Source organism: Squalius cephalus (genome assembly GCF_949319135.1).
Source record: "Squalius cephalus genome assembly, chromosome: 4".
NCBI classification, from domain to species: Eukaryota; Metazoa; Chordata; class Actinopteri; order Cypriniformes; family Leuciscidae; genus Squalius; species Squalius cephalus.
Window position 1 is genome coordinate 44,013,536 of NC_137125.1, and position 23,573 is coordinate 44,037,108.

At 37.1% G+C, this 23,573-nt stretch overlaps 5 protein-coding genes across 8 annotated transcripts in view; 3 read left to right on the plus strand and 2 right to left on the minus strand.

Moving 5' to 3' along the window:
- The window catches only part of slc26a5 (solute carrier family 26 member 5), a 202,049-nt gene extending 197,238 nt beyond the window's left edge, over positions 1-4,811 (plus strand). For both annotated transcript variants that reach the window (XM_079869819.1, XM_079869818.1), the window contains exons 11-20: positions 244-357; positions 568-645; positions 793-888; positions 1,084-1,190; positions 1,497-1,566; positions 1,779-1,871; positions 2,081-2,209; positions 2,541-2,750; positions 3,271-3,325; positions 3,684-4,811. In XM_079869819.1, coding sequence (XP_079725945.1) covers positions 244-357; positions 568-645; positions 793-888; positions 1,084-1,190; positions 1,497-1,566; positions 1,779-1,871; positions 2,081-2,209; positions 2,541-2,750; positions 3,271-3,325; positions 3,684-3,823 — 1,092 coding nt within the window. In that variant the 3' untranslated portion in view covers positions 3,824-4,811. The remainder of the gene's footprint in view (positions 1-243; positions 358-567; positions 646-792; positions 889-1,083; positions 1,191-1,496; positions 1,567-1,778; positions 1,872-2,080; positions 2,210-2,540; positions 2,751-3,270; positions 3,326-3,683) is intronic.
- Positions 4,812-4,938: 127 nt separating this feature from the next.
- Positions 4,939-9,100, minus strand: psmc2 (proteasome 26S subunit, ATPase 2). The gene is made up of 12 exons (XM_079869820.1): positions 8,989-9,100; positions 8,589-8,626; positions 8,410-8,491; positions 8,214-8,313; positions 7,839-7,970; positions 7,682-7,754; positions 7,503-7,598; positions 7,226-7,390; positions 7,028-7,115; positions 5,575-5,777; positions 5,361-5,457; positions 4,939-5,219 (listed from the first exon to the last, which is right to left on the minus strand). Exons 1-12 carry the CDS (start codon positions 9,056-9,058, stop codon positions 5,062-5,064), a joined length of 1,302 nt encoding a protein of 433 aa, XP_079725946.1. The 5' UTR covers positions 9,059-9,100; the 3' UTR covers positions 4,939-5,061.
- Positions 9,101-9,187: 87 nt separating this feature from the next.
- On the plus strand, positions 9,188-15,537 carry prdm4 (PR domain containing 4). 3 transcript variants are annotated; one of them, XM_079869816.1, is made up of 12 exons: positions 9,188-9,262; positions 9,782-9,832; positions 9,972-10,084; positions 10,180-10,368; positions 11,127-11,882; positions 11,956-12,105; positions 12,476-12,594; positions 13,129-13,214; positions 13,344-13,471; positions 13,567-13,986; positions 14,326-14,494; positions 14,815-15,537. In XM_079869816.1, the coding sequence occupies exons 3-12, from the start codon at positions 9,973-9,975 to the stop codon at positions 15,149-15,151; spliced, it is 2,466 nt and encodes an 821-aa protein (XP_079725942.1). In that variant the 5' UTR covers positions 9,188-9,262; positions 9,782-9,832; position 9,972; the 3' UTR covers positions 15,152-15,537. The 3 variants fall into 3 exon arrangements, with proteins under 3 accessions (XP_079725942.1, XP_079725940.1, XP_079725941.1); XM_079869814.1 differs by lacking the exon at positions 9,188-9,262 and adding an exon at positions 9,349-9,437; XM_079869815.1 differs by lacking the exon at positions 9,188-9,262 and adding an exon at positions 9,356-9,446.
- Positions 15,538-15,671: 134 nt separating this feature from the next.
- Positions 15,672-19,554, plus strand: akr1b1.2 (aldo-keto reductase family 1, member B1 (aldose reductase), tandem duplicate 2). Its single transcript, XM_079868123.1, has 10 exons — positions 15,672-15,893; positions 16,618-16,785; positions 16,892-17,008; positions 17,138-17,215; positions 17,412-17,534; positions 17,998-18,104; positions 18,234-18,315; positions 18,397-18,480; positions 18,561-18,643; positions 18,967-19,554. The coding sequence occupies exons 1-10, from the start codon at positions 15,828-15,830 to the stop codon at positions 19,007-19,009; spliced, it is 951 nt and encodes a 316-aa protein (XP_079724249.1). The 5' UTR covers positions 15,672-15,827; the 3' UTR covers positions 19,010-19,554.
- Positions 19,235-22,715, minus strand: akr1b1.1 (aldo-keto reductase family 1, member B1 (aldose reductase), tandem duplicate 1). The gene is made up of 10 exons (XM_079868124.1): positions 22,510-22,715; positions 22,069-22,236; positions 21,628-21,744; positions 21,469-21,546; positions 21,227-21,349; positions 21,021-21,127; positions 20,398-20,479; positions 20,143-20,226; positions 19,932-20,014; positions 19,235-19,839 (listed from the first exon to the last, which is right to left on the minus strand). Exons 1-10 carry the CDS (start codon positions 22,570-22,572, stop codon positions 19,797-19,799), a joined length of 948 nt encoding a protein of 315 aa, XP_079724250.1. The 5' UTR covers positions 22,573-22,715; the 3' UTR covers positions 19,235-19,796.
- Between the last annotated feature and the right edge of the window lie 858 nt (positions 22,716-23,573).

The following is a 23,573-nucleotide window of genomic DNA, read 5'->3' on the forward strand; positions in this document are numbered from 1 at the left end:
AGACCATATTTGTTTGATCATAAAAACAGTAAAATGGTAAGATTGTGAAATATAATTACATTTTAAAATACCTGTTTTCTATTTTAAAATGCAATATATTCCTGCGATTGCAAAGCCGAATTTTCAGCAGTCATTACTCCAGTCTTCAGTGTCACATGAGTTATACAGTAGTTTTAATATTTTTATGATCTTGAGGTAAAACCAGATGGTCTTATGCAGTCATTTTGTGTTTAATGTGACTAGGAGCTCATGGCACTGGGACTTTGTAACTTTATGAGTTCATTCTTCCACACGTTTGTCGTTACCGCCTCAATGTCTCGCAGCCTGGTACAGGAGAGCACAGGAGGACACACTGAAGTAAGTGAGACATTCTTGTGTAAGATGTCATATCGATAATTGTATGTACTTATTGGTTATTGCAAAAGTGCATTTCCTGAAATGGAGTGTCCTGATAATGACCTCATCACAGTGGCTATTTCACTACTGTAAAACCTATAGATAAGACAGATAAGACAGTCGTGCCTCATAAAAGACTCAATTGAATTATGTTGATGTGTGTGTCTGCAGATTGCAGGACTGTTGGCGTCCCTACTCGTGCTAATGGTGGTGGTGGCCATTGGATTTGTCTTTCAGCCATTACCAACAGTATGTGAAGAGCTTTCTGATATGCTTGCCATGGAGCTCATTGTTTTTGTGCAATCAAAAGAAAACCACCTAAAATGTTTGTCTTAGTGCAAAAGAAGTCAGAGATCAAATGGTGTTTATTTATTGTCCTCTTTGTACTCTCTTTAGACTGTGTTGGCTGCTATCATCATGGTCAATCTTCTGGGGATGTTTAAGCAAATGAAAGACATTCCTGTATTATGGAGAACCAGCAAGATTGAACTGGTGAGCTTCAGAGGCACTTCTCATTTGGTTGTTCATCATACTGTTCCAACTGATTTCCATCTATTAAAATGAACCTTTTCTTTGAATGGCTCTTTCCACTTAATATACTTAATGTGTGTGGGTTTTTTTTTTTTTTTTTTTGGGACTTGGTGAAATCTAGCTTGCTGTTGTTAATGTCTGACATGTTTTCTTCAGGCAATTTGGCTGGTGTCCTTTTTTGCATCGGTTCTCCTTGGTCTGGATTATGGTCTGGTGGTTTCCATGGGCTTTGCCATACTCACAGTTATTTACAGAACACAGTGGTAAAACACAATGTCTTACTGATCTGATGCAAAATAATTCAATATCAAGATTTATAAACAAAACTCAGGGTTTTCATGCTCAAGTTTTTTACAGCTAAAAATAATGCATCCATATTTTTTTTTTTATTGAAATCCTGTAATATTGAGTACAAAGTAGATCTGAGCTTTTTTTTTTTATTATAAATTATTTATAGTAAATAATTTGTAAGATATTTATACATATTGTAATTCATTTAATATATTTAATTTACCTTATTACTTTGTCATTTGAAATGTCTAATTCAGATCTTTTTCTTTTGTTTTAAGCCCTAAGAATGCTCTTCTTGGACAAATCCCGGATACTGGATTGTACTTTGATGTGGATGAGTATGAAGAGGTAAGACATTAAACCATCGTAACTTTCTAGTTCCTGGGTCATCTTTACATGAGACTGAACCCATAACCATCTCATGAGTAATATTAGCTTCAAAACTGTCGTTTTCAGCTTTTCTTAGTCACAGTCACCCAATTAGTCCTGATTTAATCCATCATCCCTTTTTCCACCCACAATCTTTGTCGTCTTATCTGCTGTTTGTTCTCTTGATCAAGGCTGAGGAATGCTCAGGGATTAAGATTTTTCAGTCCAATACCTCCATCTACTTTGCAAACAGTGACCTGTATGTGAGCGCCCTCAAGGCGAAGGTGAGTCTAAATGCTTGATGTTATGATTAACTTGTGTTTTAGACCCAATTCTTTTGTGTGTGCACGTGTTTTACTGTTTTGTCCTTGAGTGCATGTTATTGTGTGGAGAAGCTCCCATGAACAGCAAGTGTTTGGCCTCACAAAGTTCAGTGTATTTTGCAGATGTTATAGTTGTGTTATTCTGTACATTTTGCTTTGTTTGACTACAGACCGGAATTGACCCGGCACAACTGCTCACTTCCAGGAAATCACAGCTACAATATGCGAAAAGAGACAACGGGGAGAGTAAGACCGTAAACCACGGCTCTTCACTGAAGAAACAGGCAGTTGTCTTATTGGTATGGTTTCTTTTTTTTTTTTTCTTTCATCTGTGACTTTTACGTCAATAGTCTTCTTATGCTTTACGTAGATATTTGAACCTCAGCGTGGGTTACATGTTGCTCCAGATTACTCACCTCTGAATTTTCCATTGTTAGGATTTATTTATGCATAAACAAATATATGTTTGCAAGACAAGTGTCATTTCAAATGACAAATTAAAGCATGCAATCTCGAAACTTCACCCCGGCTCCTAAAATGCAGCACTATAGCTTAAAGTTTCTTCTTTGTAATGTGGTGGTTTGGTGATGCAACATTTCTGCCCTGAAATGTTCTGTGGTGTCCCAACAGGATGTGGAGTTGGGTGTCACTCATGAGGTGGTGAATGGGCTGCAAAAACAGATGCATGTGTACAGCAATGGCCAGACGACTGAGAACCACATTGAGTCTGAATCTGAGGATGACTTCTTTCTGCAGCGTCTAACCCCCATTCACTCCATCATACTGGACTTTACTCCTGTTAACTTTATTGACTCTGTAGGAGCCAAAACCATTAAATCAGTAAGTTGATAGCTTTTATTCTCAAAGACGACACTTACCTCTGTAAAGACAGAACAGTGCGATCTGGTTTAATACGTTAGACCACATGCTGTGCTGTTACATGCTGACCAGCTTGCCATTTATCATTACAATCAACTGAAAACAACTTGCACTGACATATCTTAAAATATTGTTTTGTCTTAAGATGTTTTTTTCTAAGGCACGTTTATAAAAGCTACTTAAATATCCTAATTGAACTGAGGTCTAATCCTAGTGTAATCTAAGCCCTGACTGTGACTGTGACATGGCTTATTGAGAAAAGGTGTGCTATTACTTTCCCAGGTGATCCAATTTATGATATTCACCCTGGGGATGATAAAATTAGCAAACACCATAGATCTAATGCGCTTAACAAACTGAACACCTTAGCAGCTGTTTCACAACACCTCTGCAACCACCCACAACACTGCAGAAATCTACTACAGAAATATTTAGTCATTTCTAGTTATACATTTTGCAATAGTTCTTCTTTGTTCTACAGGTGATCAAGGAGTATGCAACAGTTGACGTGAAAGTTGTACTTGCTGGATGTAGCAGTAAGTTATTAATTTTATTTTTACATGGATATAAATTTCTATAATATAACAGTTTTTTTTAAACTCTATGAGAGTGCATGCATACCCTATGTAGCAATTAGTAAATACATTTATAAACATTTAAAAATGTATATAATATAATTGAAGTTCAAAAAAGTTATGAAGAACGTTAAATGTCTTTATGTAGGTTAAAGTTCATTCTGATATATTTGTTGAATGTGGTAAACCTCTCCACCTAGAGCTGGAACTAATAAACGGTCATATGGCCAAGCCAAACTGAAATGTAGGTTAACATTAATGTAACGAATGATTCTTTCCTAAGATTCTTACAAGACATTTATATGTTTGTGTTGTGCAGGGATCCTTCTCTCTGATCTCAGGACACTACAATTCTTCTGTGAGCCTGTGACCTCTGACCTCGTTTTCCCTACTATTCATGACGCAGTCTTGCACTGTAAACACAGGAAGGACCTCCCCATCTGTCCTGACATCCATTGAACACAAACCAAACTGACATTTCAACTCTGTGTTGGAACAAGCACGAGAACTGTTACTTTAATGGGGTCACTTTAGGATGGATGACACGATAACAAAAGAAGGCTGGGAAAGTTTTAGCAATGAACTGGCCAAAATGTTTTCAACGCTTTATTTAATGTGAATATACCAGCAAAGGTTGGGCTTAATATCATTGGTGCTCTTGTTTTATTGCACTAGCCTTGATCTTAAGCTCTACCACAACTTGTTACGAATGACTATGATAAAACACTCTGTACCTTCAGTTCTTTTAAGTGCAATTAGGGTAGATGGATTCTTGACCTGTGTTTATTTTTTGGCACTCGTCTATTGACATTCCAGTAAGCTTATTATTAGGATGGAAATTTTGTTTTACAGTTGTTCGCCCTGTGCTTGCTGTTTGTCACTACAAATTATTTTCTTTTCTCAGCATTTCATTTTTATTTACTTTCTTTTCCTCATCTGGCTGTAATATTCAGGAAAAAAATGCTTAATGTTACATATTTAAAACCTGATCTCCATTCAATCAAGACACTTTTGTCTAAAGATTTATCCAGGTCGCTCCAGGGTTTCTTGGAACCTACTGCAATTTATTTTTGTGGCTACATAGAACATTATTAATATAAAGGGGTCTTAGTTAATGATTATTGAAACAGCTGATTCCACGAAGTCTTGAAAATTTATTTCAGGTGTTCTTGTCTTTAGAACATTTACATGGAAAGCCCAAGGGCTGAGACTGTCTGACATGTTTGACACAGATATCGCCCATGAAATGTTCACTCCGAGCACTTTTTGGTTTAAAATATTCTAATATTATTCTGTACTAATATTTAGATGTTTCATTACAGTAATGAAGACCAAAAAGTTCAACAATCAGTTGCAACTGCATATAATGTAGTGCATTGTCTTTTTATGCTTTTGTGGATTTAAGGTATTTTTGTATAATAAATGCAAATCATGACTCTAAATTAAATGTTTTTCCTCAAACATGCCCTCTAGTTTGTATAATTACTAATTTATTACAGACATAACTATCCCAAAGCAGCAGAAAAATTATGAAACATTTAATATATATATATATATAAATAGACGACATGTAGTATGGATAATGTTTTTATTTTTTTAGTGATAATCACAGAAAGGTGCCAAGACACATGAAAACCCTTGAATTATCAGGCAGAAAACATTTAAGTGAGGATAAAGCACATAAGAAGAAAACCCTTTTAGTTATAAGTCATGTAGCGAGGGGTGGCGCTGAACTTGGCGTAGGATTTGATGACCTTGTTCACAGCCTCCAGAAAGTCTTTCTCTGTGGCGATTTTTCTACGAGCTCTGATGGCGAACATCCCCGCCTCTGTACACACACTGCGAATCTCAGCACCTGAGAGAAGAATGTCATGTTAACTATAGCTTGCAACAACAACATTGTTGAAAGCCTCCACATATGCGTCAGTTTAAGCCTATGCAAATATAGTCTATTTAAATTGTGTGCTATTTGCAATGTTTGTAAGTAAGAACTCACCTGTGCTGTTAGGACAGAGACGTGCAAGAAGCTCGAAGCGGATATCTCTTTCCACACTCATAGAACGGGCATGAATCTTGAAGATGTGAGTACGTCCCTAGAAACAGAGCATTACATACATTTACATATCTATCAGTTCAGAATGATGTTCTATGATACCTGTCTATTTTTAGTAAATGGAAGCTATTTTGTCGCTATTGTAGCGAACACTTACTTCCAAGTCAGGCAGGCTGAACTCAATCTTTCTGTCCAGACGGCCAGGTCTCATCAGAGCCGGATCCAGGGTGTCTGGTCTGTTGGTGGCCATCAGGACTTTAATGTTTCCTCTGGGATCGAATCCGTCCAGCTGGTTAATCAGCTCCAGCATAGTTCTCTGGACTTCATTATCTCCTCCAGCTCCATCATCAAAACGGGCACCTGTAAGAGGGCAGAGTAAGCAAAGTCAGACTTCACTGAGATCACACAAAAGCTGTTGTGACTGAGATGTTAAATGGATAGTCCACCCAAAAATGACGATTCTGAATCATGACTTCACCCTCATGTTGTTCCAAACCCATATGAATTTCTTTCTTCTGCTGAATGCAAAAGAAGATATTTTGTAGAAAGTTGGTAACCAAAAAGTTTGGTTCCCTTTGATTTCCAATGTATGGACCATAGACTGTAAAAAAATATGGACGACGCCCCTTCGCTCTCTTCCATTGGTGAGAAGTGAAGCCGCCAGTGTCCCAATATGGCGCTGACATCTTGGGGTTTGAGTCTGCGCAGTAGCGATTTCGGGACCAGACCTGCGCAGTAGTGAGCAGGAAGTAAAGCCGCGAAATCAAGGCCCCGCCCTCACTCTCGGTGTGAAATAATTAATTATAGAAATTTAGATATTAAATTTAAAGCTCCAATCTCCTCAGTCCTCTGAAGATCCCGAAAAAAAGTCTGTTGGTGCTTCAGTGACTACTTTGCTCAGAGAACCTGTCAATCACAGCTGTCAATCATGACGTCACACCACCGTTTTTATAGCATCAAATAACTAACTAAAAACAAACTTATTTTTAAAACAAACACTTGAATTTACATCAGCGTGATAAAAACTACAGTAAATGACAGTAACCACCTACGGAAAAAAGATATTTGAAGTGTAATTAAATTGTTTAGTTGGTCTCAAGTCCAGTTGAATAACACAGGGAGGCGGGGTTTATGACCTATACTAGGACCAGTCACCGGGGGGCGATCGAGACGTTTTGGCTTCACTTTTCAGGGCTTGTGTGGCACGCTTGGTATGGACAAACAAAGACAGTGGAAGTCTATGGGAACTAAAACTGTTTGGCTACCAACAATCTTATACGAAGATAAGTAAGAAGATATTTGGAAGATTGTTGGTAGCCAAACAGTTTTGATTCCCATTGACATTCATTGTATAAACAAAAAGTACAACGGAAGTCAATGGGAACTGAAATTGTTAGATTTACCAAGATTATTTAAAATATATTTTAGAAGAAAGAAGTGCATACAGGTCTGGAACGGGTGAGTAAATAATGACAGAATTTAATTTTTTAAAACCTTTATAATAAAACTTCTAATATTATAGTCGGGTCTGGATTATAGATCCCCAGAGGAAGCTGAAATCATCCTATCCTGACTGTAGTATCAGGTTATTGCAAATAGAAATTCTTTACCTCCAATGGCGTCAATTTCATCAAAGAAGATCAGACAGGCTTTCTTAGTCCTTGCCATCTCAAACAGTTCACGAACCATCCTGGCACCCTGGGTTAGACACAAAAGCATGGTATTATATAGATCTTACAAACACCTAATTACAAAAAAAGCTCTTTTTTTAAATTCACAGCTTTCTTCTGAAAAGAAAAAGCACTTACCTCTCCAACATACTTCTGAACAAGCTCGGATCCGATAACTCTTATGAAGCAGGCATCAGTGCGGTTAGCCACAGCTCGGGCACACAGGGTTTTCCCTGTACCGGGGGGCCCGAACAGCAACACACCCTTTGGAGGCTCAATACCCAGGTTCACAAAGCGCTCAGGCTGGAATTAAATAGATGGAGGTTGATTATAGAAACTATGTAGTATCTTAAACACCTACAGACATTTAATACCTTTATTTTTAACAGTACATTTGGATGCACTTATGACTCACATGGAGCAGAGGGGTCTCAACCACTTCTCTGAGCTTCTCGATCTGCTCTTTGCAGCCCCCAACATCACTGTAGGTCACATCAGGCTTCTCCTCCACCTGTTAATGTACAGTACATCATTATACCTACAGTATTGCCTTGATGATGTACATGATACTAAGCAACCTGAGCAGTTTCGTACCTGCATCATTGTGACAGTAGGATCAATTTTTGGTGGCAGTGGAATATGGATCTGATATTTGTTCCTGTCAACACTGTTAATAGATACACGACACCCCTTTAGATCAGATGCTACTCTGTAACATACAGAAATTAATGATCCATCATTTCATGCTTACCCAACCCTCATTCCTTCTTCAATGTCAGTTGGAGCGACCTGATCGCTCAGGTCCACCACAAACTTGGCAAACTGTTTCACATTAATGATATACTTTGGATCCTCCGAGTCAGCATTGATTATCTTTGTGCATCTATGAACAAATAAAAAATCTGCAGATTAGTATCATATCATTCAACCACTTTATAACATAAAACTTTTGTAACATTGCATGTGTCCTTACTGTCACTCTTGATCAATTTAATGCATCTTTGCTATATAAAAATAATAATTTACTTGGAAAAAAGAATGGTAGTGTATTCCAAAGCACATAATCTTCCAATAAATCTGAGGTCAACCCTTAATAACCCTACATGTTTTTGTCGTCCTCTCATACCTGGCCACTTGCAGAGGCTGTTCACTCTGCAGAGTCTGTTTGTCTGCAGCCAGATCCCATAGTGCTGGAGGAGCCAGACCTGTATCAGACTCTTTAATACCTGTTAAGACACACATAACACAGCATCAATGCATTTGTTTTACTACGTATGGATCCACAAAACTAGTTCACCACACCACAATGACAGTGCACTTACCAGTGAGCTCATTTATTTTCTTCAGAAGCTGTTGAATATCATCTTCTACTTGTTTAATCTGTCTGGAATATGTGCTTTGGCCCTATTCACAAAAAAAGATATTGCATATATATATATAGGCTATATTAAATGCAGTCTGAATGCCAAATCATGTATTATTCTGTAGTAGGAATACTTACATAGGTTTTCAGGAGTGCAATATCTCCTTCATCCAAAGCTGAGAAATAATACAGATCAAGATCAATAAATGAGATATGCATATGCCACATGATGAAAGATTACTAAATTACCCAAATCAGTCAAGATAGTCAATTAACGCGTTTATTATTCAGTAAAAAGTTTGTTCAGGGCAACACAGACTTTACACAGTAATGAGACATTTGATTTGACAACTCATTATGAACGTGCCAGAGCAAATAGGTGGAATAATAACAATCACATAACATTAAAATAGATTTAGCTTAGACGATTCGGATTTTGTTGACAAATTGTAACTGTTGTGCGGCTAGTCAACAAATGCTAACTTGTCTGCTAATTCGTTTAATTTAAATTTCAACCGAAAGTCATCGCAAATAATACCTCGAATTGGTTTGTCCTCTTTTTCCTCTTCTTTAACTTTACGTTGTTCGGTTCCTAAATAATCAGGCATGACTGCTTTCTTTCTTTGAAATAGACTCGGTTAATGACTGTAGTGGCGAGATTACACAGCAGGTTTTCAGACGACAGTCACAGGCGCTTTTGTGTTCCGGTGCATTAGGGAACAGGAAACTGAGTTTACATTTCAACATAAAAGTTAGACCCCCACCCTCTATATGCTTTATATTGAACCAAAAATGTTATGGTCATACAGACAGTAAGATAGCTTTTAAATAATTATGTACTTATTTTTGCATTTGGCTTCTTTGACTTGACTGCACTGGCAGGACACATTGCTGGACTCTTGTTTTAAATCATAACCCCGCCTTGTTTGCCTTTAGCCATGTTATTGTTTTTATATCACAAATCTTCCACGGAGGGATTAATATTTGGTCTTTATAGTAAGCAAATTATTTGGTTGTCTTTTAAATGATATATACCTCGCAGTAAACACCTTGGCTTCTGTTATTGCATTTCTCTTAAGCTAGTTAACTGGCTAACTTAGCTTCAAACACTGGCTGCATTTTTGGCTCTTCCTTGTCGATGTCTGAATAAATACATATTTCTTGAAATAATATTATGTAGGTCTTTGTATTTATTAGCGTACTGAGTACATGTATAGCCAGAAAGACTATGAAATGTGTCTTAAAACCTTCAATGAGGCTTATGATAAGAGGGTTGTGATCCACAGCCAAATGTTTTAATTACTAATATGAGGAATCTTTCCCTTTTCCAGATCCAAGAATGCATCCATCACACCAATGCCTTAAGTGATCTGTGCTGTCAGGTAAACAAACATGTCCATTTCTTCAAGCACAATGGGATATTGTATTTGAAATGCAATAACATTTCTTCTGTTCAGCATATGACATAAACCTATGGTATAGTCATTGTATTTGAAATGCAATTACATTTCTTCTCATCAGCATGAACGACATGAACCTCAGCCCAGTGGGCATGGACCAGCTCAGTGTGCCCGTGAGTGCAAGTCACCTCGGTCTCCCCACATCCCCAACCCACAATCCCATCACCGCTCAAGGTCAGAACTTAAATGCCTCTTAGATGTGTACACATTGGCATGACATTTCTTTGGTCGGGTGTATGGAGAAGTAACACTATCTGGTTTTATTTCAGGCATGCCAGTCGCAATACCCAGCTTGGGTCCATCACTTGGGCCTCTTCCTTCTGCACTGTCCCTGATGTTACCCATGGGTCCTTTAGGGGACAGAAGTGTTATGTGTGGCCTTCCAGAGAGAAATTATACATTACCACCTCCTCCATACCCGCACCTGGAGAGCAGCTACTTCAGACATATCCTTCCAGGTAATGTTACAGAAAACCTGTTAAGATACACTTTAAACCAAGGGCTGACAATCTTTCCAGACCTAGGGATTTTTTTTATGAAGTAATATATCTCTACAAACTTTGCAAGTATCCTGGATTCATTGTGCCACTTTATTGTCAAACAGAGAGAGAGAGAGAGAGAGAGATTTATGTTTGTTGAATCACTCAAAGAAAACAGTATTAGACTATACATTTTAAAATGTGCTTAATTTGCTCTATAGCTTTAATTAATGTGTGTATGTCATATAACATATATTACTTCTGCGAAAATACATTTTAAAATAAGGTGGAGAGCAAATTAATTTTTATCATTTATGTTGACAGAAATACATTTTTATTGGATACAATATTTCTGCCAACAATACATTTTATATAAAGCTATAGAGCAATATAATACATTTTTAAATATAGAAAATAATCTAATTTGAAATACATTTTTATAAATTCTATATTTTAAAATGCATTTTATATATGCTTAATTTGCTCTAAAGCTTTATTTAAAATGTATTGTTGGCAGAGATATATCCTATACAATATTTTATTTCTGCTAAATACATTTTAAAAAGCAAATCAAGCACATTTAATATTCATTTTGAATTTTTGTTTGTCAGATCACTGATCCTGTGTGGTGTGCAGTACCTTCATGGAACCCCAGATGGCGTTAAATCTATTTAATATCTGTATTAATAGACCAATGAATCAAATGAATGAAATCTGGCCTTTTCTTATCTCTTTAGGTATTCTGTCATATTTGGCAGATCGTCCCCCTCCCCAATACATTCATCCCAGCAGCCTTAACATGGATGGGACTCTTTCCGTATCCAACAACAACCCCTCTGGCTTAGACCCGTACAGCGGCCCTGGTGGCCCTCTAGAACAAGGCCTGGTGACCTTAGACATACGGCAGGTGGGAGGCCAGGCTGATCTCCATCAGGGAGGTTCTCACGAAGTGCAGCTGGATGCCACTGGACTAACCATGGAGTCACGTGTCAGTAGTCCGATGTCTCCTGATGGAATGGAAGAGGACTTGGCCACCATGGAAGGTGTTGTGGTGGCAGAGACCCAGCAGCAGCTGGGTTCCAGACCTCAGCGTCATGAGGGTTTGACAGGTGTGGATTCTTCAGGAGGTGTTATGCCCCTGCATGGAGCAGGGCTGGAGCTGATGGAACAGGAGCACATGGGCGGCCGAGTAGGAACCAGAACTGCAGGGGCAGGCGGTCCAGGGACGCTGGGTGAAGCCTTGCACTCCACTGGAGAACTGAACTCTGGGGTGGTTAGTGTGGTGCTCACGGGGGCCATGGCGCCACAGACTCAACTAGAAACGGTATCTCTACACGGACCTTCAGGTATGGGACTCGAGCCTGTCAACGTGTCACCCATCACTGCAGAGGTGTCTCTTGGGCCAGACAACAGCCTGGTGCTGGTGAACTCTACATTACAACTAGAAGACTCAACATCTAATAAGGAAAACATGGCCACTGCATTCAACATATGTAAGTTTTACTTGGTGATTTTGAATTATGCAATGTGTTTCGTTCCAATTTCATGCGTTTTATTTTCATTTAGGGTGCACTTTATGTGAGCAGTCATATCCTTCAGACTGCCCTGAGCACGGACCAGTCACATTCATCCCAGACACACCGATTCAGAGCAGAGCCCGCCTCTCTCTTCCCCGCCCCCTGTGCCTCCGCATTTCTGTTGCTGATGAGCCTATTGGTAAGTGAAGTTTTGCTTTTTTGCTTTAAGTTCAGTCCTTAAACACTGAAACTGTTAATCTGGCTGAGTCTGCATATATTAAGACTTCAGAACTATCCGACAGAAACTGATGCTTTGTGTACAGTTATCAAAATATAATTATAAATAATCACTAATATCAGCCAATGATCTACATGGTACCAATAAATTATGCACCTAGTTGTATAGCATCTTATTGCTGGTAAAACTTATTCAAAAACAGCTTACTACTTTCCATTTTTTGAAGATGTTTGGGTGAGTGACATTATCAGTTAGCTTGTTAGATGTAGTTAATGGGAAGTGAAGTCCGTTTTTGTTTGCATTGCTAAAGGTATTTTTTTGTTTTCTGCAGGGGTGTTTGCTAGAGAGACTATACCCTCCAGGACCTGCTTTGGGCCGATGGTTGGACAGCACTGTAGCAGTGTAGAACTTACAGACTGGTCTGACAAGGACACCCCTCAAATATGGAAGGTCCTTGCCACATTTCTAAATATATGTGAATTAAATTGGCTAAACATTTGTACTTCTTTAATCTTTACTTATACAAGTTTGGGGTTAGTACGTTTTTTTTATTTATAAATAACTTAATACTTTTATTTAGCAAGGATGCATTAAATTGATCAAAAGTGACACTAAAGTGTAAAGACATTTATAATACTTAAGAATTCTATTTCAAAACTTATTATTCATCAAAGAATCCTTAATGTTCCACAAAAATACTAAGCAGCACAACTGGTTCCAACATTGATAATAGTATAGAAATGTTTCTTGAACACCAAATCAGCATATTAGAATGATTAATGGAAATGGAAATTGTTGTATCATTTAAATGGAAAAATATTTCACAATATTACTGTTTTTACTGTATTTTGGTTAAAAAAAGAGCATAAGAGACTTTTGCATGGTAGCTAAATGGCCTCATCTACATATTTTATTCACTATTACACTGACATATCATGTTGTAATCCCAAAGATGGCTTTAACAGTGTCTTTAATCTAATGTAGATGTTCCATAACGATATCCAAGAGTTCTGTATTGTGACGACAGATGAGCATGAATGCAACTGGATGATGTTTGTACGGAAAGCAAGGTAACCACCTCACTTTATCCTTAAAAAACTTTTCCCCATGTCACTTAAATCAGGAAGCTCTATATTGAAAATCATGCATGGTATGAAAACAATCAGGTAGTTGCGAACTAAAATCAACTCTATTTGCAGGACTACAGAGGAACAGAATCTCGTGGCATATATTGACAACGGGAAACTTTATTTCTGCACATCCAGAGAGATTCTGCCAGATCAGGAGCTGCTGTTTTATTTTAGCAGGGACTATAGCAGACAACTAGGTGGGACTTCCTCCAGCGTGTCCTAAACAGGAAGATAACTGTACCGTATATCCGTATATGATCTATTCAGTGCTGCTATGTCTGTATCTTTTCAGGTGTACCCAGAGTGCCAGAGGGCCAGATATGTCACTGTGGAAAAGAGTGTGCGTCTTTCACAGAGTTTAAATCTCACCTCAGCAGCCATGCCCAGAGCCATAGCCCCACCCAGGACCATTCCGCTCACTCTACACACAGCCAATCCCAGTCGCAGGAGAAGGTGATCAATGAGCCGTCCCGGTCCGCTTCCTCCCCACAATGGCAGTGCCACTCAGACGTGAATGAACATTCCAGCAGCAACGGGCACGGTCGCGAGAGGAAGTTTAAATGTAGCATGTGCACACGAGCGTTCACTACGTCCACTAAGCTAAACGTGCATTTCATGGGCCACATGGGCATGAGACCACACAAGTGCAGCTACTGCAGCAAAGCCTTCAGTGATCCCAGCAATCTCAGAAAACACCTGAGAATCCACACAGGTACATGTGCCTGTCTAGATGTTTACATATGAAAATTGCATTTGAAATGGTTATCATCCGTTTTTAAGTCAATATGAAATAAAAATGGATCTTAACTTTTTAAGGTCCTTTTTTTTTATTCAATCCAAAGTGGGAAAAAGGTCTTCATCAAATTGTAATAACAAGCTATATCAATATAATAACTAGGTAATAATAATTTTTGAATGCCAGTTCATGATGTTTTTAAATGAACTTTTGAAATGAACTTCAAGTAGAGAACCACTGTTAACAATACTCTGTCATCATTACTGGTGTGCTCATAAAATATACATATATATATTTTAATTTTTTTTGCTACAGGTCAGAAGAACTTCAGGTGTACAGTATGTGGGAAGTCTTTCACTCAGAAAGCGCATGTGGAATCTCATATGGTTATACACACTGGTGCCAAGAACATTAAATGTGACCATTGTGACAAGATGTTTGTGCGGAAACAAGATCTCAAACAGCACATGTATTCACATTCACTGTAAGGCTGTATTTCATATTTTATTTTAAATATATATTAAAAATATAATTTTAAATAATTATTATATTATATAAATATCATATAATAATAGAAAATATAAATATTACGGTAACTATTAGTACATTTCATGATCCAATCAAATCCTGATGAATAAACTCTACATTATTTTTCTTGTTGAATAATGTTTCATTCTGAACTTTCATATGTGACAGTACGGATATGAAATGGATTGAGAATGCTATTTCATGCTGACTTTAATAATCTCCATTATTCTAATAGCAACCTTGCTTTTTTCTTTGCTTATCTTTTCTCTATTTCAGAGACCGCCAGATAACCTGTCCAAAGTGTGACAAACAGTTCTTGAAGACCGACCATCTCAAAAAACACTTAAACTCTCACGACGGGAAACGGGACTTCATCTGTGAAAAGTGCAACAAGGGCTTTCTCACTAAATACCACCTCACACGCCACCTCAAAATCTGCAAGGGTCCAAAGATCGGTCGAGGCGCAGCGCAGGGTGAGGATGGGGAGGAGGAGGAAGATGAAGAGGAAGATGAAGAGGAGGAAGATAGGGAAGTTGAAGGACAGATCAATCCAGCCAATGAGGAGGAGTGTGGAATAGGCATGGGAGGATATACTTCTGAAAAAACAATGTAACTTTACTCTTAACAAACCAAGCCTTGTCTAGCCTGTTTGTCCTTTTTCGTGTATTCTTGTTCTGCCCAGCAGCCTTTTATTCCTGTTGCCAAAATGTATCCCTATGTCACCTGGCCAATAGAAATGAAATTAGATTTAAATGAGAAAAATTATGTTTTCAAGTCAACTGTCACAGTTAAATTGATAAATCACGTGTCTAAAAATGAACAAAAGACATTGCCTTTTTGTAATACATTTTTTTTGTTATTGCATAACATATTTGTTTACGGTGCACATTTGTTTTTTTTTGTTCAACGTGTTTGTTCAGTTAACTTGTTCACAGCAGCCATGCCTTTTCTATATTCTGTATTTATATTGTAAATAAACGAATATTAAATTTTGCATGCAAACATTGTCATTCATAATGAAAATAATATGCATTATAAATGATTGTTTCTAAATGAATAATTATTATATTCTAGTCTATAATGCAAATGAAAAGCAGATGTTTCTCACAACAGGGTTTTATTGGTAAATGTTCAGTGACGTAAGCCTACGTCGCTCCCTCGACACAATATCACGTTAAGACCGGAGCAATCGATCCAGAGCTGCACCCGTGTGAACCCCTTCATCCCATTTTCTGCATAGGCTTGGAATTGTTCTGTTGAAACAGCTCGTGGTTAATCTATCTTTCACCATGGCAACGTCTGTTAAGCTGAATACCGGGGCAGATATGCCCATCGTCGGGCTGGGCACGTGGAAGGTAACGTTACGGTGTGGTTAATTTTATGAACGATCGTGTGCATTACGTAAGTGCATTCACTTAGCTGGCACGTTGCACGAGGAATTCATGGCCAAAAAGTTTTTAAAATGCATGCAAGTGAAATTAAAAAGACGCATTAATAGGATTTACACGAGGCTGCAAAAGTATAATATGTTGCGTAATTCAGAGGAATGAAGTTGTTATAAAAAGTTTAGTTGTTTTACGATTTGAAATTATGGCCAATAAACTAAATTGAGCAAGCTCTAAATATGAGTGTTTGTGTCTAGAGAAAGTAGTTTGATCATAGTGACTAAGCAAGTTCACCGATATCGGTCCTGTGAGTGTCTTTTAACTGATAACATTCAGTAAGTCCTTTGTTTGGTAGATAAGATAAGATTTTTTGAGGAGAATTTATATTAAAGTGATTAAAGAACAAAGAACTTTGTTATTTATAGGCAGAATCATGTAGGAAAACACTAATACACAATCAGCAGTTTTAGTCTTAGTGCACTGCTTTTTCTTTTGTTTTTGATTTACTTCCTCTTTCTTGAAATTTCCTTATCGCTTCTCTTCCTATGATTTTCTGTATGTTTTTCTGCCCTTTATTTTCCCTTATTTTCCATTCATTTTCTTTCCCATTTTTCCTTTCCTTTCTCCTTTCCTTTCCTTTCCTTTCCTTTCCTTTCCTTTCTTTGGTGTCTAAATTCTGTTGTATTCCCTCCAGTCTCCTCCAGGTAAAGTTGCAGAGGCTGTGAAGGCAGCCATCGCTGCGGGTTACAAACACATTGATGGAGCCGCAGTGTACAATAATGAAACGGAGGTCGGAGAGGGAATTCAGGCCATGATAAAAGATGGTGTGGTAAAAAGAGAAGAACTGTTTGTGGTCAGCAAGGTATGTCAAGCTGCACCTGAAGAATTTGATTGACAAAAGGAAGGTTACTGCTTATTTAGTAGCTTTATGATGAAGTGAATACACTGCATGTCATTTTGATTCACAGCTTTGGTGCACCTTTCACGAGAAGGCCTTAGTAAAGGGAGCTTGTCAGAAGACTTTAAGTGACCTAAAACTGGACTACCTGGATCTTTACCTGGTTCACTGGCCAATGGGCTTTAAGGTGATTCTCCTTCTCTAAAGTCATGTCTGTCACTCATTCATGTCTAGCATTCAGTGTTGATATCCATAATGAAAGCTAAGATCTCACCATAACACCATTCAGAAATGCATTGTCATCATTGCTTTTCAGTCTGGGCCAGATCAGTTTCCATTGGACAGTGAAGGGTTAACCATCGGCGATGACACCAATTTCTTGGACACCTGGGAGGTAAGAAGACTTTTTTTTAGATCTTAAATCTTTAAAAAAAGATTTTAAAGTTACCTTTCACATTTATTTGTACGAATTAATCAGTTTTACAGATACTGCATCATTATAAGAACTGCTTCACATTGTAATGCCAGTGTATATTGGCTAATCTTTTTCGTATAATATTTCATAATACTTCATAATATTTGTGCTGTAGGCCATGGAGGAGTTAGTGGATGCTGGGTTGGTCAAGGCAATTGGCATCTCCAACTTTAATCGAGAACAGATCGAAGCCATCCTGAATAAACCAGGACTCAAGTACAAGCCTGCCAACAATCAGGTTGGTACCTATACTCTTTAAAGGGCGTCAGTGTGGTTTAATCCGACAATTACAGATGGAGCAAGAAAGGTCAACATTTATCAGAGATCAGCATTTCGCCTCCAGCAGCTTTGTAATGCAATTACTCCTTTAATTTCCTGCTACTTGTCCAGAACAGGCAGTTATTTGTCTGGATATAGTCTTAAAATATCATTAGGACACTGCTTGCTTTGTGGTTGGCAGGCAGAATGATTATTTTGGGGCAGGCTTTTATTGCAGGGAAGACAAGAATAACTTCTTGTATTAATAATATGATATTAAACTTTTAATATGTATTTTATTCATTTAAGTGTTGGCACATAGTTAAAGACACCTAATCTTGTGGGACCAAAAATCATACTGATCCCAAAGTTTTGAATGTTAATGTGTGTGTTTATTTAAAAAAAATAAAAATAAATTATGTATATATTTTTTCCCTCTTCAGGTTGAGTGCCATCCATATCTGACTCAGGAGAAGCTGATTAGCTTCTGTCAGTCCAAAGGCATCACAGTCACTGCTTACAGTCCTCTAGGTTCTCCAGACAGACCTTGGTAGGCAGCCGTTCCCACATGTTGATGCTTTGTTGCATGTGGCATTTATTTGCTGCGAAGGTTTAAGTTGCAGTTGGTGACTTTATAATTTGTTAAAATGAATAACACTGGACTTTGTCTCAAACTTAGGGCTAAACCTGAAGATCCCTCTCTGCTTGATGACCCAAACATTAAGACCATTGCAGAGAAGCACAAAAAGACAACCGCCCAGGTAAGGAGACTGTCATCTTAGTTACATGTCATAGCTTGTTATTGATTCATATAATAATGTCAATTTGACATAAATGTACAGGTCCTCATCCGCTTCCATATTCAGAGGAATGTCATCGTCATCCCCAAGTCTATCACACCTCAGCGTATTCAAGAGAACTTTCAAGTAAGTTCATCATCAGAGTTCATTAAGGTCATGGAATCACAGTGCTCCTTGTATTTAAATTTTTTTGTCTATATTTACAGGTTTTTGATTTTGAACTGAGTGAGGATGATATGAAGACCATTATGGGCTTCAACAAGAATTTCAGGGCTTGTCCAATGCATTGGTGAGTATGTTTCACAGGGTTCCCAAGGTCATGGTCAACTGGGAAATATCAGGAAATTGTGCTATGGATGTCACAGAAATGTAGTCAATATAAATTATTATGTTTATGGTCGGTTCTGAAATGTGTAATAAACTAGAAATTGCTGTTAGGGAGTTCAATCTCTGTAAAATTATTTTAAAAATCAGTATCCAGTAAAAGGGATGGGGACCCTGGTTTTACTCTATATGAAAAGGAAAGATTATAATAATAATATATTATAATCAATAATGATCATTTATTTATCATTAAACTTAATGTGATTCTCTCTACATCTGTCAATGCAGGGGTGTGAAGCACAAAGACTACCCGTTTAACGCCGAGTATTAAAAGAAGACAACTCAAAACGTGCTGTTTGATGAAAATAAGTTCCTCTCTTCCAGAGAATGCTGTTTTGTCATTGATCAGTGTGAAAATGCTCTTCATTTTGCATTATGAAACTTGTTACTGAGAAATTTCCTTACAGGTCATCCTTGATGTGTGATTTACAGGTTTGCTTCTATGAATGTGTTTTTTTTGTGTGTGTGTTTTTTAACCACAGACATGGAGGTTAAATTTGTTAATGCATTGACAATTTTAAGCTGTTACTACTTTAGTGTACACATGGAAATGTAAAAAGGCTCATGACAAAACAACCCAAATTAATCATTATAAACATATGCACTAGTAACTTTTTTATTTGAACAATGTCACACATTTTGCACAATTGGGCAGATAACAAGAGAAAGTATTGGTCCTGAGAATATTTTTTTTTTATATGCACACTCCTTGTTTTCAAAATGACAACAAAGCACTTCCAGTTTGTAAGAGCAGCTCTGTTTACAATATATTGATGTATGCTTTGAAAGCCCAAATAAAGCTCTGCGTCAAACAGCTCTCTGGCTTATGTTTTTAAATATGAAGAAAATCTTTCTCATGTCTTTAACAACTCGCTTGACCTCTACATTTAACCACATTAGTCCCTTAAATGGCTGTATTACAGTTGAATAAATGCTGATAATGTGGGTTTGCTCATAACATACTTCATTCACATACTTCATTTATCCCCAATAGGAAATGCAGGAGTCATATTTAAAATCAGTTAATATGCAGACAGCAAACAGCATTTACTAAAGCTTCAGAATTCTGCATTCAGTGGATAATCCTTATGCTTGGAAGCCCTGCAATAAAATGGTAAAGGAGGATTTTAGTTGACTTAATACTACACCGACGGATACAAAGTCCACTGAAAATGTTCATAATGATGACTCACCATTCCAGCATAAAAGCCCTCCAGTTTCTGTTAAAACTCAGTATAGTGTTCATCTCCTCTTTACTCAGCTCAAAATCAAAGACCTGCGGGAATAAAATAACTAAATCTCGATTATACTTGATTATACCATCATAACTGATCAGGTTATTCTAGTACTGGTGCAACATGTAGGACACATCCAAATTACATGGTTTAATCAAAATGAGAGTACCTTGAAATTCTCTTTGATTCTGTGGGGGTTTACAGATTTGGGAATGACCACAACATTCCTCTGCATGTGGAACCGGATTAGCACCTAGAATAAAAGTTCCCTGTTTAGTCTTATGATGGAGGAATGCATTAAAAGTGTGTAATGCAAATTTTTTAAGGGCCGTCTTACATTCAGCTGACAAGTTGTACTTGAACATGTACTTCTTCTAGGTTGATTTATACATAACATGAACTAACAAAAAAAGTTTACACCTACCTGTGCTGTGGTTTTACCATGCTTATCTGCAATGGCCTTGATCTTTGGGTCCTCCAGCAGTGATGGTTCATCTGCCTTTGCCCTATAGAAAGTCAAATCTGTTGTAATGTATAGGCCAATACCATATTTTATATAGATAGATAAATATATAGTGTTAGTAAAAGTTACTTTTAAAAGTAATGTTTTATAATATTGCATTACTCTAAAAAGAAACTAACTTTTTATGGAAAGTTACGGAAAGCCGTACAAAAAATCTCTTAACATTAGGGGTTATGTTGCCTACTGTACAACTCTTTGATTTGAATGTTGAAAAAAGTAATGTTTTTTTGTTACTTTAGTGCTTTTTGTCTGTTCCTGTGCACGCAGTTCATTCAGTAGTTTAAAAAATGTTTAAGCAAATTATTTAAATTGAAAAGTAACATGCATTACTAATAACTCAAATATTAATGTATGCATTACTTGTCATATCAAAAAGTAATTTGATTACGTAATCCAAGTTACTTGTAATGATACCCCCAACTCTCTCTCTCTCTCTCTCTCTCTCTCTCTCTCTCTCTCTCTCTCTCTCTCTCTCTCTCTCTCTCTCTATATATATATATTAGTTAAAGAAAGAAAGTACTTACCATGGTCTGGTTGGAGACCCCAGAGGACTGTAAGCGGTGACTGTGATTCCTTTGGACTGACAGTAGTTAATCAGCTTCTCCTGAGTCAGATATGGATGGCACTCGATCTGGAGGTGAAAAGCAATTTTTGAAAAGATTTTGGCACTTGAACTTGAACAACAAAGTCTTGATCTGTTTCTTCAGATGTATTGCAACCAACGCAATACCTGGTTGTTGGCAGGTTTGTACTTGAGTCCTGGTTTATTCAGGATTTTTTCAATCTGATCCCGGTTGAAGTTGGAGACACCGATGGCCTTGACCAACCCAGCATCCACTAACTCCTCCATTGCCTTTGTGAGAACAATTTAACACTAAAGTAACCAGAAACTTTTCTTTGATCAACTATCAAATGTGAGCCTGAGTTACAGGAATCTCACGTTAATTTTGTTTTTATTCTACTCCTTATTACCTCCCATGTTTCCAGAAAGTTGCTGTTGTCTGGAATTACTTGGCCATCCTTATCGCATGGGAAAAGCTCCTTTCCAGGCTGCCAATTTGAATACACAGATCAGCATAAATAAAAATAAATATAGCATAATATAAATAATAAGTTCTTGTTTAGTACTACCTTAGTGCCCATGGGAAAGTGCATTAGGTAGAGATCAACGTAGTCCAGTTTGAGGTCACTTAGAGTCTTTTCACAGGCTCCTCTTACCAAGTGTTTCTCATGGTAAGTGCACCACAGCTTCAAAAGATACAGGATTTAGTTTTGCATTTGTTTATGGCCAAAGTCCCTTTCATATGATGTATTTGTTAAGCTTTTTTCTACAAGATTTATTGTTCAAAAAAAGTTCTAACCATGACTTGCATTTCAGTAATTATTAATTAGGGCGTAGCGTAACAGTGCATTACACACACAACAATACATGTTATATAAATGCACAACTGTGTATGATCTTTGACATGCTTCATGCTGTGTGAAATTACAAGGCACATGACTGGCCATATGAGACCATGTTTCCTGTCATGTGCCTCTGAGACAAATCTTTACATTAAAATGTGCTACTACCTTGCTAACAATGAAAAGGTCCTCTCTCTTTACCACTCCTTGGTTAATCATGGCATGTACACCGTCTCCAACTTCATTCTCATTTTCATAGACAAGGGCCCCATCAATGTGATGGTAGCCGGCCAGAATGGCTGCCTTCACAGCCTCTGTTACCTCACCTGGAGCAGACTGAAGCAGATTTCAGAATTTTAATATTAAATCTTATCTTAGTAGAATTTGCAATTATTATCAAATCCAAAAAAATTGGAGAGAGAAAAAATCAAGTGAAAAGAAAATCATTATTATTCATAAAAGAATGGTTTAAAATAAAATAATAAACCTCTAGTGTTTAATTGGCAAACAACAATAAAAGCAACGTCAGAAAAACAAATATTTACCATAATTAATATAATACAGAATCAAATTGTACTGTACAAAAAAAGAAAAAACGTAAATACTCACCCTCCATGTTCCCAGTCCAACAATGGGCATTTTAGCTCCATTATTGAGAGTTACAAATGTCATGGTGACTTTTACTATCGAGCACTTATCAGATATAAAATAAAGCACTTGTTAGTCTGCACACCGTCGCAGCTTTCTCACTCTGCAGAAGCCTGTTCTTTTGAAGCTTTTTTATTATACAGGCTTGTACGTGAATTTGATTGGTCAGGTCTGGAAACGCCCCTTTTAGAGAGTGGTGCAGTTTCTCAATCTTGCCATCATTCCAACATAAAGCAGACTTGCTTGTAGTTCAGAGAGATTTTAAAAGAAAAGTAAATAAATATGGAAAAAAAGTAATTGATTTAAAGAACAAAATCCAAACAGATCTGAGATTGTGTTTGATTTTTAAACCATGTGAATGGCATGATAAATCATTTAATAACAATTGTAACAAATACATCTTTGATTGTTATTTTGTACAGTGTAACATTTATTTATTTAGACAGTTTTGAAATTGTTTATGATTTTTAAAACGGGAATGACGAAATATAACTGTAATTATTTTGTATAGTTATAGTATAATACTTTATTTATTTATTTATTTAATGAAAAAAAGAAAAGAAATTTAGACCGTTTTGAGGTTTTTTTTTAAGCTTTAACTTTGAAACTGTATTCCCGGTTGTTACCAGAGCTGTTTTCACATAACTGTCAACTCTGAAATCCCAAAATAAGTGACTAGTCATATAATGATGCGTGGTAAATCAACCAATCCTGTACAACAAAAATGAGCGATTTAACATGCAACTCATGACATGTTCACTTCTTTACTTCAATGACAGTTAAATTACTACATCATGGATAATGGATTCCCCAAACAAGAAGAGCAATTGGGTGAGAGTTCATAACAGATCTGCAAGTGTTTGTAATCTAATTTTCTTTTTCTCTACAGATGTTTGAAAATCTTTAGATGCCTAACGAACAATTGACTGTTGTAATATTTAGACCGAAAGATCAACCAAACCCACTGATTTTGTGTTATAATTTTATTTTGACTGTCTTAAAATTACATTTTGTTTCATTGGTGT

What these genes read in the sequence shown, in the direction of transcription:
- psmc2 (XM_079869820.1), bottom strand. Translation starts at nt 9,058, where the DNA reads ATGCCTGATTATTTAGGAACCGAACAACGTAAAGTTAAAGAAGAGGAA. An exon ending in TTGCACTCCTGAAAACCTAT is followed by an intron (nt 8,492 to 8,588) that starts GTAAGTATTCCT and finishes TTTTGTGAATAG; the next exon opens with GGCCAAAGCACATATTCCAG. An exon ending in TCAGCCTGCCTGACTTGGAA is followed by an intron (nt 5,458 to 5,574) that starts GTAAGTGTTCGC and finishes CTCTGTTTCTAG; the next exon opens with GGACGTACTCACATCTTCAA.
- prdm4 (XM_079869816.1), top strand. Translation starts at nt 9,973, where the DNA reads ATGAACGACATGAACCTCAGCCCAGTGGGCATGGACCAGCTCAGTGTG. An exon ending in CAATCCCATCACCGCTCAAG is followed by an intron (nt 10,085 to 10,179) that starts GTCAGAACTTAA and finishes GTTTTATTTCAG; the next exon opens with GCATGCCAGTCGCAATACCC. An exon ending in ACACCTGAGAATCCACACAG is followed by an intron (nt 13,987 to 14,325) that starts GTACATGTGCCT and finishes TTTTTGCTACAG; the next exon opens with GTCAGAAGAACTTCAGGTGT.
- akr1b1.2 (XM_079868123.1), top strand. Translation starts at nt 15,828, where the DNA reads ATGGCAACGTCTGTTAAGCTGAATACCGGGGCAGATATGCCCATCGTC. An exon ending in ACAAAAAGACAACCGCCCAG is followed by an intron (nt 18,316 to 18,396) that starts GTAAGGAGACTG and finishes ATAAATGTACAG; the next exon opens with GTCCTCATCCGCTTCCATAT. An exon ending in AGGGCTTGTCCAATGCATTG is followed by an intron (nt 18,644 to 18,966) that starts GTGAGTATGTTT and finishes CTGTCAATGCAG; the next exon opens with GGGTGTGAAGCACAAAGACT.
- akr1b1.1 (XM_079868124.1), bottom strand. Translation starts at nt 22,572, where the DNA reads ATGACATTTGTAACTCTCAATAATGGAGCTAAAATGCCCATTGTTGGA. An exon ending in TTGGACTGGGAACATGGAGG is followed by an intron (nt 22,237 to 22,509) that starts GTGAGTATTTAC and finishes AATCTGCTTCAG; the next exon opens with TCTGCTCCAGGTGAGGTAAC. An exon ending in ACAAACCTGCCAACAACCAG is followed by an intron (nt 21,128 to 21,226) that starts GTATTGCGTTGG and finishes TTTCACCTCCAG; the next exon opens with ATCGAGTGCCATCCATATCT.